Below are 14,771 nucleotides of genomic sequence, written 5' to 3'. Positions count from 1 at the left end.
CTTTTTAATATCAACTTTCAAGATTCACAGAGAAAATATGTACACAATGATATGGGCTCATCTTGACTGTTCATCCAGAACTCATATATCCTATCCTTTCTCTGTCAATTGCCTGAGATTCAGAGTTTTAAATGAACATCAAAATTCTCTACATCAGATATTTTCTAATTCAATATGGTAAATAATATGAAATTAATGAGTTTTTGCTATTTGTTTAGGTATATAGCCTTTTTAAGTGTATTAGTCTAGCAATTAATTATCTTGCTTTATTATTAATAATACATCTTAAAAATCACTTCCCCTTAAGAGCAATAGATTTGCTAATCCTTCTTGTCATTAACAGTGAGCAAGTATGTGGCACCCAGTAGGGGTTAGCATAAATACCGTGGTTATGAAACAACACAAATCTGGCAAGACATCATGAGTACCATGCTCCAATCAGCACTTCTTATGAATATGCATTACAGAGAATCTTATTAAAATGCAGATTCTGATTCCGTAGATCTGGGATGAGGCCTGATTTTTGCATTTCTCACAAGTTCCCATGTGATGCCAGTGTTGTAAGTGAAGGGAAGAAGAATTTGCCACCTCAAAATATGCCTCCTGGGCAGAAGGACTATTTTAAGTTGATTAGTTTTAAGAAACATCATACATAAGAGAATCCCTGAAAACAAGAGGAAGTTACCCTTCTCAAAGAGACATTTACATTTATAAGGGAACTCTCCATTTGTGTGTCTCCCTCTCCCTACCAGGAAGGAAGAGTAGAACAACTAGATCTTCAGAAACTCTTAAAAATGGAAGCTGCTGATCTAAATCTGCATAACAACAACACTCTTTTTTGCTATGCTTTGCTTGATAACCTCCCATAGCCAGCTTTCCCAACATCTCTTTTATCTTTAACTGGAGATAGAATTTAAAGTGGTGACTTGGGCCATTTACTCAGTTTTTCTAAGTATCACCCATGAGTACAGGAGGTTTTGTTGTTCAGTTGCCCAGTTGTATCCAACTCTTTGAGACCCCATGGACTGCAGCACACCGGGCCTCCCTGACCCTCACCATCTCCTGGAGTTTGCCCAAGTTCACGTTCATTGCATTGGTGATGCCATCCAGCCATCTTGTTCTCTGATGCCCTCTTCTCCTGCCCTCAATCTTTCCCAGCATCAGGGACTTTTCCAATGAGTTGGCTGTTCGCATCAGATGACCAAAATACTGGAGCTTCAGTATCAGTCCTTCCAGGGAATATTCAGGGTTGATCTCTCTTAAGATTGACTGGTTTGATCTCCTTGTTGTCCAGGGGACTTTCAGGAGTCTTCTCCAACAGCACAGTTCAGAGGCATCAATTCTTTGGCGCTCTGCCTTCTTTATGGTCCAACTCTCCCAACCATACGTGATCACTGGGAAGACCATAGCCTTGTCTATACAGATCTTTGTCAGCAGAGTAATGTCTCTGCTTTTCAATACAGTGTCTAGGTTTGTCATCCCTTTTTTGATAAGAAGCAATCCTCTTCTGATTTCATGGATGCAGTCACCACCCACAGTGATTTTGGAGCCCAAGACGGTTAACATATTATGAAACTTTTGTTTGTTTCTCTCCTGTTAATCTCTCTTTTATTATAGGGGCATTCAACTAAGGACCTAGAAGGGAAAAGGGAAAATTATTTTTTTCTCCCCTACACAATACAGTTTGATTAGGCAGAATTAAATCCTTAGATGGGTTCCATCTGGTGGGATTAAGCACTCCCACCAAATTGTAAGATTTATATGTTTATACGTGGGAGAGATTTAAATGGGAAAGGAACAGGAAAGAGAGAGGCATGAACAATGAAGGGGAGGGGTGTGTGTCTCATGCACTCTCTTTCTGAGGAACTAACTGGTCTGAACTGCAATGACAGAGCACTTGTGAAAGGCTTTGTGAGATGGAGCCCAATAGGTCTCCTTTCGCGCTCAGGTGGCCATGTGTGAAATAAAATTGCAAGTAGAACCTTTTTCTCCTACATTACTCTACCCCATTCCACAATCCATAGCAGTTTAGTAAGCAGAAGAGGCAGGACATTCACTTCAAATGGCGACTATGCCCTGAACACTGTTTGAAACAATTAAAGGAGACGTGGGTGAGGCTGGGTGAATCTACTGTGAGCAGACAAGGGCTCTGTGCAGTTCTGATGCAGGTATTCCTATGAATGTGATTGTCCCTGCATCAATGGGTTTTAAGATAGCATTGGTTTAAACCTGATCCTATGAATCAAAACCTATTCAATACAATAGGAAGAGCCTTGTCTGTACACTGAAGGGTGCACTTTCTGACTTCGTGCTCAGTCATTAAGTCCTGTCTGACTCTTTGCAATCCCCTGGACTATATACCCCGCCAGGCTCCTCTGTCCATGCGATTTCCCAGGCAAGAAGACTGGAGTGGGTTGCTATTTCCTCCTCCAGGCAATCTTCCCAACCCAGAGATCGAATCCCGGTCTCCTGCACTGGCAGGCAGATGCATTACCGTCCATTACCACCTGGAAGCCCTGTGCTGCCTTGTAGTGCCACAGAAATCTCACCTGGAAATACAGGACAGTCATCCCTCAATACCCATGTGGGGTTGACTCTAGAGCCATCCTTGGATACCAAAATTAAAAAAAAAAAATCCACAGATGCTCAAAGCCCTTAATTAAAATGGCATGCATAGTATTTGCATATAGCCTACACGCACACCCTCCTGTATACTTTAAATCATTTTTAGATTACTTATAATACAATGTAAATTTTATGTAAATGTTATGTAAATTCTTTGTAAATATTTATTGGCATGCAGCAAATTCAAGTTTTACTTTTGGAACTTCCTAGATTTTTTTTTTCCCCCTCAATATTTTCAACCCAAGTTTGGTTGAATCCACAGATGTGGACCTGTGGATACAGAAGGTCAACTCTATTTCTTGTACTCCAATAGATATTCCAAAATGATATAATCTTAGCAGATTATAAAAGTAATTTATATATTATTTCCATTTCTATCTCTATAAAATAAGAGTAGTGATATTTGACACTACATAAACTTTAAAAAAATTGCTTAGAAAATAGATGCTATTTGTGTTGTTTTAACTCATTTTTGAAAACTACTTCTCCTCCTGAGTTTTTATACAATACTGAGGCTTTGGTGCTAAAAAAAACAAGAAGTTTAAAAGGGTAATGATACTTTATCTACCCCTAATATCAGCAGTTGATGAAGAATTTAAAGTGGATTAGGAATTCAGGTTTCCTCTCAGTATTGAACAGGTACCTGACCACCTCAATTTTCCACATCTGTTTTTCATTAGTGAATGAAAGCTGTGTTTTGCAGGGTTGTAAGAAATGAATATACAGTCTCAGACAAACTGCAGACTTCTATTTGCACTTGCTGCTTCACATTCTTTGGAATTAGAAGAGTTCAGTCTTTTTCAAGCAGAAGAAAGAATATAGGTTTTACTTATACAAGTAGAAGAAATTTAAAAAAATCCATGCAGTAAAGAACTTCATTATTAAAATAAAGGGAGAGACTCTGAATCATTCAGTCATTGCACTTGCTGACGAATTCCTCTTCTCTCCACTGCACTTTATCACTGAAGATTAATCAGGATGCGATCAGCAATCGCTGGCTGGATCACTTCTTCTGCCTCATCTGGTGCAGTAATTGCAGTCACAGATGCAAAATAAAAGCAGGCATCCTCTTCACAGCTTGGAGGCCAAAATACTACCACTGTGTAGGAAAGAAGGGGTGGTGGACTTTCTTATCTACACAGAGGGTCAGAGCATATTCCCTGGAATAATTATCCCATTTGCCACCCTGGCTTTGGGTCCGGAACAGTGCAATGGTCAGGCAAAGTCTAATACAAAATTGGACAGCTCATTTTTATTGACTCACTGAAGAAGTCTAGCAATGAAATAAGGTGATTATCTATTGTATTTCCTATGAAATACTGGTACTTATTGAAATATTAATCAATATTACTAGGAAAAAAAAAGGTTCCTTAGCAAAGATGCTCCTGAAAAAAGCTAAATAAATTTTTCTATCATAGGATGTTTCAAATTCTTTAATGTGGCAATTTCTATTGTGATTCTCCATTTACATGGTATTTTAACATTTTAGTTCAGTTGCTCAGTCATGTCCGACTCTTTGCGACCCATGAATCGCAGCACTCCAGGCCTCCCTGTCCATCACCAACTCCCAGAGTTGACTCAAACTCATGTCCATTGAGTCAGTGATGCCATCCAACCACCTCATCCTCTGTCGTCCCCTTCTCCTCCTGCCTTCAATCTTTCCCATCATCAGGGTCTTTTCAAATGAGTCAGCTCTTCGTATCAGGTGACCAAAGTATTGGAGTTTCAGCTTCAGCATCAGTCCTCCCAATGAACACCCAGGACTGATCTCCTTTAGGATGGACTGGTTGGATCTCCTTGCAGTCCAAGGGACTCTCAAGAGTCTTCTCCAACACCACAGTTCAAAGCATCAATTTTTCGGTGCTCAGCTTTCTTCAAAGTCCAACTCTCACATCCATACATGACCACTGGAAAACCCATAGCCTTGACTAGACGGACCTTTGTTGGCAATGTAATGTCTCTGATTTTTAATATGCTGTCTAGGTTGGTCATAACTTTCCTTCCAAGGAGTAAGCGTCTTTTAATTTCATGGCTGCAATCATCATCGGCAGTGATTTTGGAGCCCCAAAAAATAAAGTCTGACACTGCTTCCACCGTTTCCCCATCTATTTTCCATGAAGTGATGGGACCAGATGCCATGATTTTAGTTTTCTGAATGGTGAATTAAGCAAACTTTTTCACTCTCCTCTTCACTTTCATTAAGAGGCTCCTTAGTTCTTCTTTGCTTTCTGCCAGAAGGGTGGTGTCATCTGCATATCTGAGGTTATTGAGCAAATTCCACTTTTATTGAGATACAATTGAGAGATTCAATTCCTAGGCAGGTTGATAAGAAGCCCAGGGTCCCAGAGGAGGAGAGAGGGATCTGGAATTCTCAAGGAGGAGAAAAGGACAAACATTTATTTTCTCTAAATTCCTTAGTCTTAGTCACATAAAATGTTTTTTCTTTAAGCCCAGAGCAGATGATTACACAACAAAACAACTCAGCTTAAACTCTACTAAGGATCATATAACAACAATGTATCCTGCTTCAGGACAGTTTCTCCTTCTTGAAAACCTTCTGACTAATCCTGTTATCCTAAAATGTATATTATGGGAGTTGGTCTGGTAAAATCTTTCTACTGTTAGTTCTAATCCTGTCATCTTAAAATGTAAATTGTGAGAGTGGGTCTAGTAAGATCTATACAGCCTTGAGACATTCTTTTGATTTATTGTAATAACCAATCAACCCTGCTTATTTAACTTAAATGCAGAGTACATCATGAGAAACGCTGGGCTGGAGGAAGCACAAGTTGGAATCAAGACTGCCAGGAGAAATATCAATAACCTCATATATGCAGATGACACCACCTTTATGGCAGAAAGTGAAGAGGAACTAAAGAGCCTCTTGATGAAAGTGAAAGAGGAGAGTGAAAAAGCTGGCTTAAAACTCACCATTCAGAAAACTAAGATCATGGCATCTGGTCCCATCACTTCATGGAAAATAGAGGGGGAAACAGGGGAAACAGTGGCTGACTTTATTTTTTGGGGCTCCAAAATCACTGAAGATGGTGATTGCAGCCATGAAATTAAAAGACGCTTACTCCTTGGAAGGAAAGTTATGACCAACCTAGACAACATATTAAAAATCAGAGACATTACATTGCCAACAAAGGTCCATCTAGTCAAGGCTATGGTTTTTCTAGTGTCATGTAAGGATGTGAGAGTTGGACTGTGAAGAAAGCTGAGCGCCGAAGAATTGATGCTTTTGGACTGTGGTGTTGGAGAAGACTCTTGAGAGTCCCTTGGACTGCAAGGAGATCCAACCAGTCCATCCTAAAGGAGATCAGTCCTGGGTGTTCATTGGAGGGACTGATGCTGAAGCTGAAACTCCAATACTTTGACCACCTGATACGAAGAGTTGACTCATTTGAAAAGACCCTGATGCTGGGAGGGATTGGGAGCAGGAGGAGAAGGGGATGACAGAGGTTGAGATGGTTGGGTGGCATCACCGACTCGATGGACATGAGTTTGGGTAAACTCCGGGAGTTGGTGATGGACAGGGAGGCCTGGCGTGCTGCGATTCATGGGGTCGCAAAGAGTCGGACACGACTGAGTGACTGAACTGAACTGAACAGAGTGCTATTTCAAATAGAATACAAAATGACAAGTTATATAACACTAACATTCAGTTTCCTGTGACTCATTAGTTCATCATAAAACAATGTCAGGTCACAAAGTTTCTGGTGTCCTAATCTTTTCCTTGATTGTGCCTTTATCATTAAAGACTTCTTTAGGGACTCAGAAGCTCAAGCAGACTCCTATATATACCATCTTCTAAAAGAGAGACTAGTGTACATTAGTTGCAGAGGCCAAAAAGACTTACCTGTATATTTCACTTTGGCAGCCAAATCATTCCTTGGTACTCGAAAAGTCCTCTACGGTTTGAGTTTTATTCTTGGAAGAGCATCATTATAATGTCAGTGGGGCAAGAGTCTATTCCCTGATACTAGTTTGGATAGCCAAGAGTTAACTACCTTTAAAATTAAATGGTGTCCCTTTAAACTTAAAATATATTAAACCATGATAGTTCCCTTGACTCAAGGATAAATGCCATGGAAATTAAAGAAAATAGTTCTAATGTCATGAAACAGCAAAGGTCAGATAGGGTGAGATGATTACTCTCATCATTATTAACATTACTTTGCATTTAGATAGCTCCTTCCTTTGCCAGACTCATTCTCATTCTAGGCCTTTGCTTAGTATCTGAGCAGCTTGTGGAGCTCTTGATGACATCAAGGGTGATCTTGATGTGGAAGAGAAGCCACAAGTCAAGAGGGAAGTGAGCAATTAACCTTCAGGCTTTATTTATTCACTCTGATCTTCTTTTACAAGCAATCTGCAAAAATGGGCTTAAAAACTGGGCTGCAAAAATTCTTGGAAAGAATATCCATATAACTAAAGCCTCTGCTGTGCTTTCAATTTATCTGAATTTTAGATATTTTTTAATATAAATTTTAAATTGCAACAATATGGCTGATTCATGTCAATGTATGGCAAAAACCACTACAATATTGTAAAGTAATTAGCCTCCAACTAATAAAAATAAATGAAAAATAATAATAATAATAAACTGCAACAATATGTGTGTGTGTATGCACAGGTTTGGGACGTGTGGATACTTGTTGTCTAAGCCCAACAGAAATAAAAGTGCTAAAATGTGTAAGAACAAATACAAATTTTAATTTTCCCTGTTGAAAATAAAGAGATCATTTATATCAGAAAACACATGAGTACTTTCTGATGTTCATGAAATGTATATAAATTCTTTTGAAAATTAGCTTTACTACTGAGGGACATCTTTCTCAAGGACTTGGGAACTATCTCTTAGAAATATAAACATCAAGGAAAGTAATGCCCTTATATCACAGTCTGGGAAGGCTGGGAGCCTAACTTCAGTTGGAACCTCGCTTCAAATTGCAAAAGTACCTCCTTTCATAAAGATGTGAGCATTTTATTTTTTCTCTGGATAAAGCTAATACACTAGCATGAATGGTCACCCCAATAACCAGGTAAATTCAGGGTGAACTATACATGACAAACGGTGCTGCCAAGCCCTCTTACCTGAGGACAGTTATTACTTATTTTGAAAATATGCATATAATTTGCTGTCTCTGCTTGACTATGTAGAAGAGTGAGATTCCTTTCTGCCTTTGCAAATTTTCAGTGAATTGCCTATAACGAACATCATATTCTGGTTTAATGCTAATTCAATGAGTGTTTTCATGTCTGCTATGTTAGTGGAAAGGATTTCTGGGTTGGGAGGAGATTTTGTTTTTAGTTATATTTCCTTAATACATGATTATGCTTTTGACTGGAATAATGGACTCAATAATAGAACACACTGTGAATTGTTCTCAATCATAATGCACATGAGACTCATCTGCAGGATTTTTTTAAAAATTCCCAGTACCACATTCAGAGATTCTGATACTACATAGTGGGGGTAAGGGCTTCCCTGGTTGCTCTGTCGGTAAAGAATCTGCCTGCAGTGCAGGAGAGCTGGGTTCGATCCCTGGGTTGGGAAGATCCCATCCAAGCCACTCCAGCATTCTCGCTTGGAGAATCCCCATGGACAGAGGAGCCTGGTGGGCTGCAGTCCGTGGGGTCGCAAACAGTCAGGCAAGACTGAGCGAGTAAGCACCGCACATCTGGGGTGAAGTGATGACGCCCAAACATAGCAACTGTCTCAGCGGGCTTGGATGCTGGTGATCAGAAGGTGCTCTTGTAGACGGAAGCTTCCACACCATTTTTAAAATTTACCACATGAAAAATACTTCCTTTTGCTGTCCTAGTCACTCCTTGGCTCATTTACATGTTCAGTTTATCTTTACAAGTGTAATAACTACAACGTCAGCTATATTCTCTCTACTGAGCAATCTTCCTGCATGAGGTGTTTCTTTGTTAGTATTCCATCTCTGCATACTTTCCCTTTGCTCATGCATATACTTTGCTAGTATTTTGTTGTTGTTGTTAGGATTCCCAGGCTCTGAATCCTGCCCCTTTGCTGATTCATATTCTTACGTAATAGATGAGGTGTCTCTAGTCCTCGAATCCCCAAACCCTCTTTTCTCACTCATGAACATGAGCTCAGCTCCTCCCCCGTCCTCCTTCACCCCCAAAGTTATTTACAGGGCGGTGTATTTCCACACCTCTCCTCCTCCCTTCTCCTGTCTCTCCTTCACTGCTCACTCGCTGCACCGCAATCCAACTCTCACATCGCTTCTTTCAGTCTCCAGCCCCTCTCCTCAGACCAGGTCTGTATTTCCTACTTCTGGGTAGAGGCTGCCTCTCTACATTCTAAAAGTACTTCAAAGTCATTCTTCTCAAATCCAAACTTCCTTTCTAAAACATGCAAATGCCCTATGCTCTCAGGGTCAGTTAACAGTATCAACACTGAATTATTCAATTTCAAAATACCCTCTGGTCTTCTCCTTGGCTCACCTCCCAAATCAAATCAGTTCTCAAGTTCTGACGTATCCACCACAGAACTCTGTATCTCTGAACACCTGCCTCCTTCTGCTTCCGTTGCCACTGCCTTCGTGACATTTCTCTCTGCCACTAGTCTCTTCTCACTCGATTCTGTCTTTCACAGTTTTCCCCAATGTCTACTTTCTCAAATAAGATGTGACCCCATAAAATCCTTAAAAAGGTGGGTTTAAAAAGATGCAATGGCTCTTCATGGCCTACAAAATAAGGCTGAAACACTTTCATTACACAAATAATACACAAATTACTTTTGCCAAAACAACTGAACCTGAATTTATTTATTCAAACCTCTAGCTCTAATCAGTTAGCAGGTTATATAGGAAAAGAGGAGCATGTTAAATGACACAAAGGAGTTACACTCAACCAGATCCAGAGTGTTGGAATTCTAAGAAACAAATGACCAAGTTACTTACAGAGATAAATGGCATTTTAGAAAAGCTAAGGCATGCTATACATTAAAACAAACTCAAGAAATGCATCAACAAATGTACCATATTGATTTAGAGGCAACTTGGCTGAATATTGAATGATATTAAGGAATTATTATTAAGTTTATTAAACAAATACGTGCAATGATTTTTAAAGTTTTTTTCACTTATATATAATGAAACATGAAAAATGAATTTATTTTAAAATATTTTAGAGATGGGAGTTGTAGGAAAGACACATGAAACAAAATTTATAAATGCTGACAACTGATGAAGCTGGATGATTACTATGGGTTTTTGTCTTTTTTTTTTTTTTTTTACTAATCTCTACTTTTGAATATATTTTAAATTTTCCATAGTAAAAAGGTTAAAAAAAAAATCCTATCATATGTGTATTCAAAATCATTAAGAACCCTGCCTGAACTTACCTTTGTAGACTTGCTTTTAGACATTCCTCATCCTGAACTCCTTATTTTACTTAACCTACCAAATAGTCTCATACTAGATCTGGGCTCATGAAGATATTTCTACATATTCTTTCTTTATCCTGGAGCAAGCCGGATTACCTGTGCTCAATAAATTAGAAACTTCACATCAACTAAATAACTACCTGCTGATTGCTCTGTGTAGGTGCGCTATTGCTCTGCCATGCTCCAAACACAGGAGCACGTAAAACATGGGAGAATGTATTTCAGTTTGCAATGCATATGTAGAAAAATAGTTTCAGATTACCTAATCCTTTTTTTGTAAATATTGAACTATGGCTCTATAACTTCAGCTGATATAAAAAGATGAATGTTTAAGTGAAACCTCAAATTGCCTCTAAAAAAAATGCAGATTTTAACAACCTGTGGGACACACCCATCAAGATGGTCAAAGTCTCATGTCTGTCAAAATATTAATGGATTGCTCTGAAACACATTCTGAAGCTGGCCTGTGTACTTTTGGTGACCAACATTTCATCGAAATAGTATTCTGTTTGAGTACTGTATAATATTTCACAGTCATTTTCTAAGTATTCTTCCTAAATAAATCTATTAGAATATAATGGAAAATTTTAAAGTCTGAATTAATTTATGAGAAAAAGTCCATCAAGTAGACAAATTTTGAATGACATTAGCCTCTCCCAATTTTATGAATCATTAGCTAATATTTTTCACATCTGTGAGCAGCCATTATAATAATATAAACTAATACAATGAACACTTTATATGTTAATGTGGTTATAAATTACAACTTCAGAAAAATGTCTTTTGTCATTTTCCATTTGTTAATATCCACTTAGTAAAGACAGATATCCCCCTCATTTTACATATGCATTTAAATCATTTTCTATTTAAACATAATCACTCTCTCCAGATACAATTAGAGAAAAGACTGCGTTCAGACTTACCAGGAAATCTACTGTGGAGGTTGGCATCACAATTGTAGCCATTGAACTGAGCAGAACCCGGAAGCACTCTAGTTGTTAGTAGCAACAGCAACCATATCTGTTCCATTGCAAAACCTAGAAAAGAGTTATTTTTCATGTGGACATCACCAGCCTTCCCTCTTACTTGCTGGTAAGACTGAGGCTGCTCTCAACTCACTGTTGGACAAGCAGGCTGTCTACATCTGTGCAGGCAGAGCTCATCAGAGGCCTAAGGACTATCAGAAATAATTATCAACAATAAGGGAGAGATTTTGGCTACAACATTTCAAAACTATTTTCATTCTTTGACTCCATTTGTTAAGTATAACAAAGCTACACTTTTGTAGTAGAAGAACTAAGATATAAATCAAAACATTAGTAAATGAAAGATTTTTATTATACATAGGAAGAACTCAAACCAACTATTTGGTAGATTAGAACAGCATAGAAAAGCAGACTGATGATGTGGAGGCAATGATACCCTTTAAAGTAGAGTATCCATAGTCTGAGGGATTTAACCCCCAAGAGTTGATTTTCAGAGAATCCTTAATACTATTAATGAACAAATAATGTCAAGAAATCTTTCCTCTCAGCAAAGGAATTCCAGGATACTGATATTTCTCAAAATCAATGGTTTATATATCATTTTCTCAGGAAACAAAGGAATAAAGCAGAGGAAGAACAGAAAAATACTATGTGTGGAATAATATTATGGTTCCTCCAGTGATTGCTCACTAGTGGATGATACTGATATAGAATTATGAAAACCTTGAATTCTTAGAAGAGTGGAATAGAAATTCTCAATATGTGTTGAACAAATACATACAAATTGACTTTAATACTTAAATACCAGTCAGCCTGATGTTTAGTTTTTTTTTTTTTTCCTATATGGCCTTTTACTGGCTTTATAGAGCTAAAATATCTTCTAGAAGTGCCCAGCTTGTTATCAGAGCACAGTCTGTGCATTGGGAAAAAAAATCTTTTGGGTTGGTGGTTTTGGTCTGTGAATAAAAAAACAAAAAGAAAATAAAATTGTAAATAGCTTACTCAAATAATTTATTGCATGTTTAAAGCTTTTGGGTTTTGGGGAATAATAATGTCTAAGCTGTTCTTAATGATCTGCCCTTAGATGACCAAGTGTAGCCTTTAGCAAAAGGAAGGAAATACATCTTGCTTTTGAATCACGTTTTTAGTATAACATGTTTATTATTAACAAAGTCACTTTGGTGAGGATGTGGGAAAGGAAAGCACGAGTTTTTCCCAAAAATAAACAGAAAAAACAAAAATAATTCAACAGGAGCTTCCTTCTTTGTCACTGTCGCATACCACTCATACACAAACCTAACAACTTTTGGAAGAACAACCATATGCCTGATCTGGTAGGACACTCCATTAACAAATGGCTCACACAAATGGCTGACCCAGAACCTGGGGTCTCTTGAACACACCTGTGCCTTCAAGGTCTAGCTCCTCAGGACATTTCAGATAGACTATGACAGCCTTGCTCTTTTGGAGTCTATGGAAGATTGTTAGGAAAGACAGCATCTTATGTCTGAAAGGTACATCCCACCACACACACAGTGATGCTAGTCTCTACAACTTCCTGCTCATGATGAATTCCATTCATTCCTAGAAGGCACTGGAGACACACACTGTTGTCTCTCTATCTAGAGAGGTCTCCCAGCCTGAGGGACTCAGGAATTTTCATTGGTGAGTTATTTTTATTATTCAGAAATGCTTTCTAGCTTTTATATTCTCTCACAGGAGAAAAATAATACTTATTGAGTGGATGCTGTAAGCAAAGAAGGCAGTGTGTTGCCAGATAATTTTCCTATATTCCCTCATTCATACCCTTATAAACACTGGATGATATTGAATTTACTACTCTGTGTACTGAAAAAGAAAAATAAGTCTCAGGATACTAAAGTAACATGGAAAACAAGTGGAGGGACTACAATTCAACTCCAGATCTTTCTGATGAGAGTTTGCTGCACAAGCTACCTAAAGTCATCTATTAGTAAATACATTTAGTGTTATTTTGGTTGCCATTTATCATATTTTTTTTTTAGCTTTTAAAATTGTGTACCCTTTAATAGATCTTTTCATATAAAAACAAATTCTTACATAGTGAATGCAACTTGTATAATAGATGTATTTTATAATATGAGCATTGTGAGGGAGAAAATTATATTTTAAAATCAGGAGGTTCTCATTGTGGAAGAATTGAGAATTATTATTACAGGCTAAACTGGACACATCTATGTTTACCAAAAATAGTTAAGAAAAACATGTTACTTGAAACAGCCCACTAACAGCAGTTTAGTAAAGTCTTTGCTTTACAACTTTAGATCAGATCTGAGGTTGTCTAAAAGAGGTAGCCCTACACTTTGAACAAGACTTACAGCCTGTCATAGAGATTAAAACTCTTAATATTTTTTTTGAAAAGTAGAAGGTAGAGGTAGAAGGCAGCTTGCTTTAACAGAAAATCCATTGATTTTCATTTTAGCAGATACAGATTCAAGTCCTTCCTCTAGATTTAACATTTGAAAATCAAGATGATGATCACAAGACTGTATAAACTACAAACACAAAAGGGAAAAATGAGAGAGTTAATTCTTAGGCAGGTTGATAAGGGCCCCCAAGGGGGAAGGGGCCCAGGGCTCTGGAGCTGGAGAAAAGGACAAACTTTTTTTCTACCTGTTTTGTCTTAGTCACATAAGACATAAATTTATTTCCTTTAAGCCCAGAGATAATGATTACACAACATAACAATTCATATTGCTCAAGGGTGTGTTTTCCCTTAAGCTCTGTGCTAATCATATAACAACAGTGTGTCTTGCTTAAGGATGTTTCTCCTTCTTAGCAGGAACCTTCTGACTAATTCTGTTACTTTACGTGGGAGTAGGTGGTCTGGTGTTGGAGAAGACTCTTGAGAGTCTCTTGGACTGCAAGGAGATCCAACCAGTCCATCCTAAAGATCAGTCCTGGGTGTTCACTGGAAGGACTGATGCTGAAGCTGAAACTCCAGTACTTTGGCCACCTCATGCGAAGAGCTGACTCATTGGAAAAGACCCTGATACTGGGAGGGATTGGGGGCAGGAGGAGAAGGGGATGACAGAGGATAAGATGGCTGGATGGCATCACCGACTCAATGGGCATGAGTTTGAGTAAACTCCAGGAGTTGGTGATGGACAGGGAGGCCTGGCATGCTGCAATTCATGGGATCTCAAAGAGTTGGACACGACTGAGTGACTTGAACTGAACTGAACTGAGGTGGTCTGGTAAGACCTTTCTGGAGAAGGAAATGGCAAGCCACTCCAGTACTCTTGCCTGGAAAATCCCATGGATGGAGGAGCCTGGTAGGCTATAGTCCATGGGGTCACAAAGAGTCGGACACGACTGAGTGACTTCACATTCACATTGTTAGTTCTAATCTTGTTAATTTAAGATGTATGTTGAGAGGGTGGGTCTGGTAAAAGTATGTAAGGTGTTGACAAGACTAGCAAGTGAGGCACTCTCCATTGCTCTTCTGATGTCTGTCTTTTTTCACTGTAATAAAACTTTGGCCACACAAAAGCTCTGAGTACTCAAGCCTGGTCCCTGGTCCCAAAACTAAATCTTCCTCGGAGATCACGAATCTGACATCATTCACCATAAGCTATCAATAGCGTAGTCTGGACATACGGAAGGTTTTCTCATTCCAATGGAAAGGGGTAGTGCCAGGACCTGTGTTCCTTGGTCTAAGCCTCCTTCTTCTGTGCTAGACTGCGTGACACTCAGGT

The 14,771-nt window shown here is 38.6% G+C and overlaps 1 protein-coding gene across 2 annotated transcripts in view; it reads right to left on the bottom strand.

Moving 5' to 3' along the window:
- Positions 1–14,771, bottom strand: part of ZPLD1 (zona pellucida like domain containing 1) — a 421,436-nt gene that overhangs the window by 33,669 nt on the left and 372,996 nt on the right. For both annotated transcript variants that reach the window (XM_043449013.1, XM_043449014.1), the window contains one exon: positions 10,972–11,085. In XM_043449013.1, the coding sequence (XP_043304948.1) occupies positions 10,972–11,077 (106 nt within the window). In that variant the 5' untranslated portion in view covers positions 11,078–11,085. The remainder of the gene's footprint in view (positions 1–10,971; positions 11,086–14,771) is intronic.

Source organism: Cervus canadensis, chromosome 27 (genome assembly GCF_019320065.1).
Source record: "Cervus canadensis isolate Bull #8, Minnesota chromosome 27, ASM1932006v1, whole genome shotgun sequence".
Taxonomy (NCBI): domain Eukaryota; kingdom Metazoa; phylum Chordata; class Mammalia; order Artiodactyla; family Cervidae; genus Cervus; species Cervus canadensis.
This window is presented reverse-complemented; position numbering and strand designations above follow the sequence as displayed.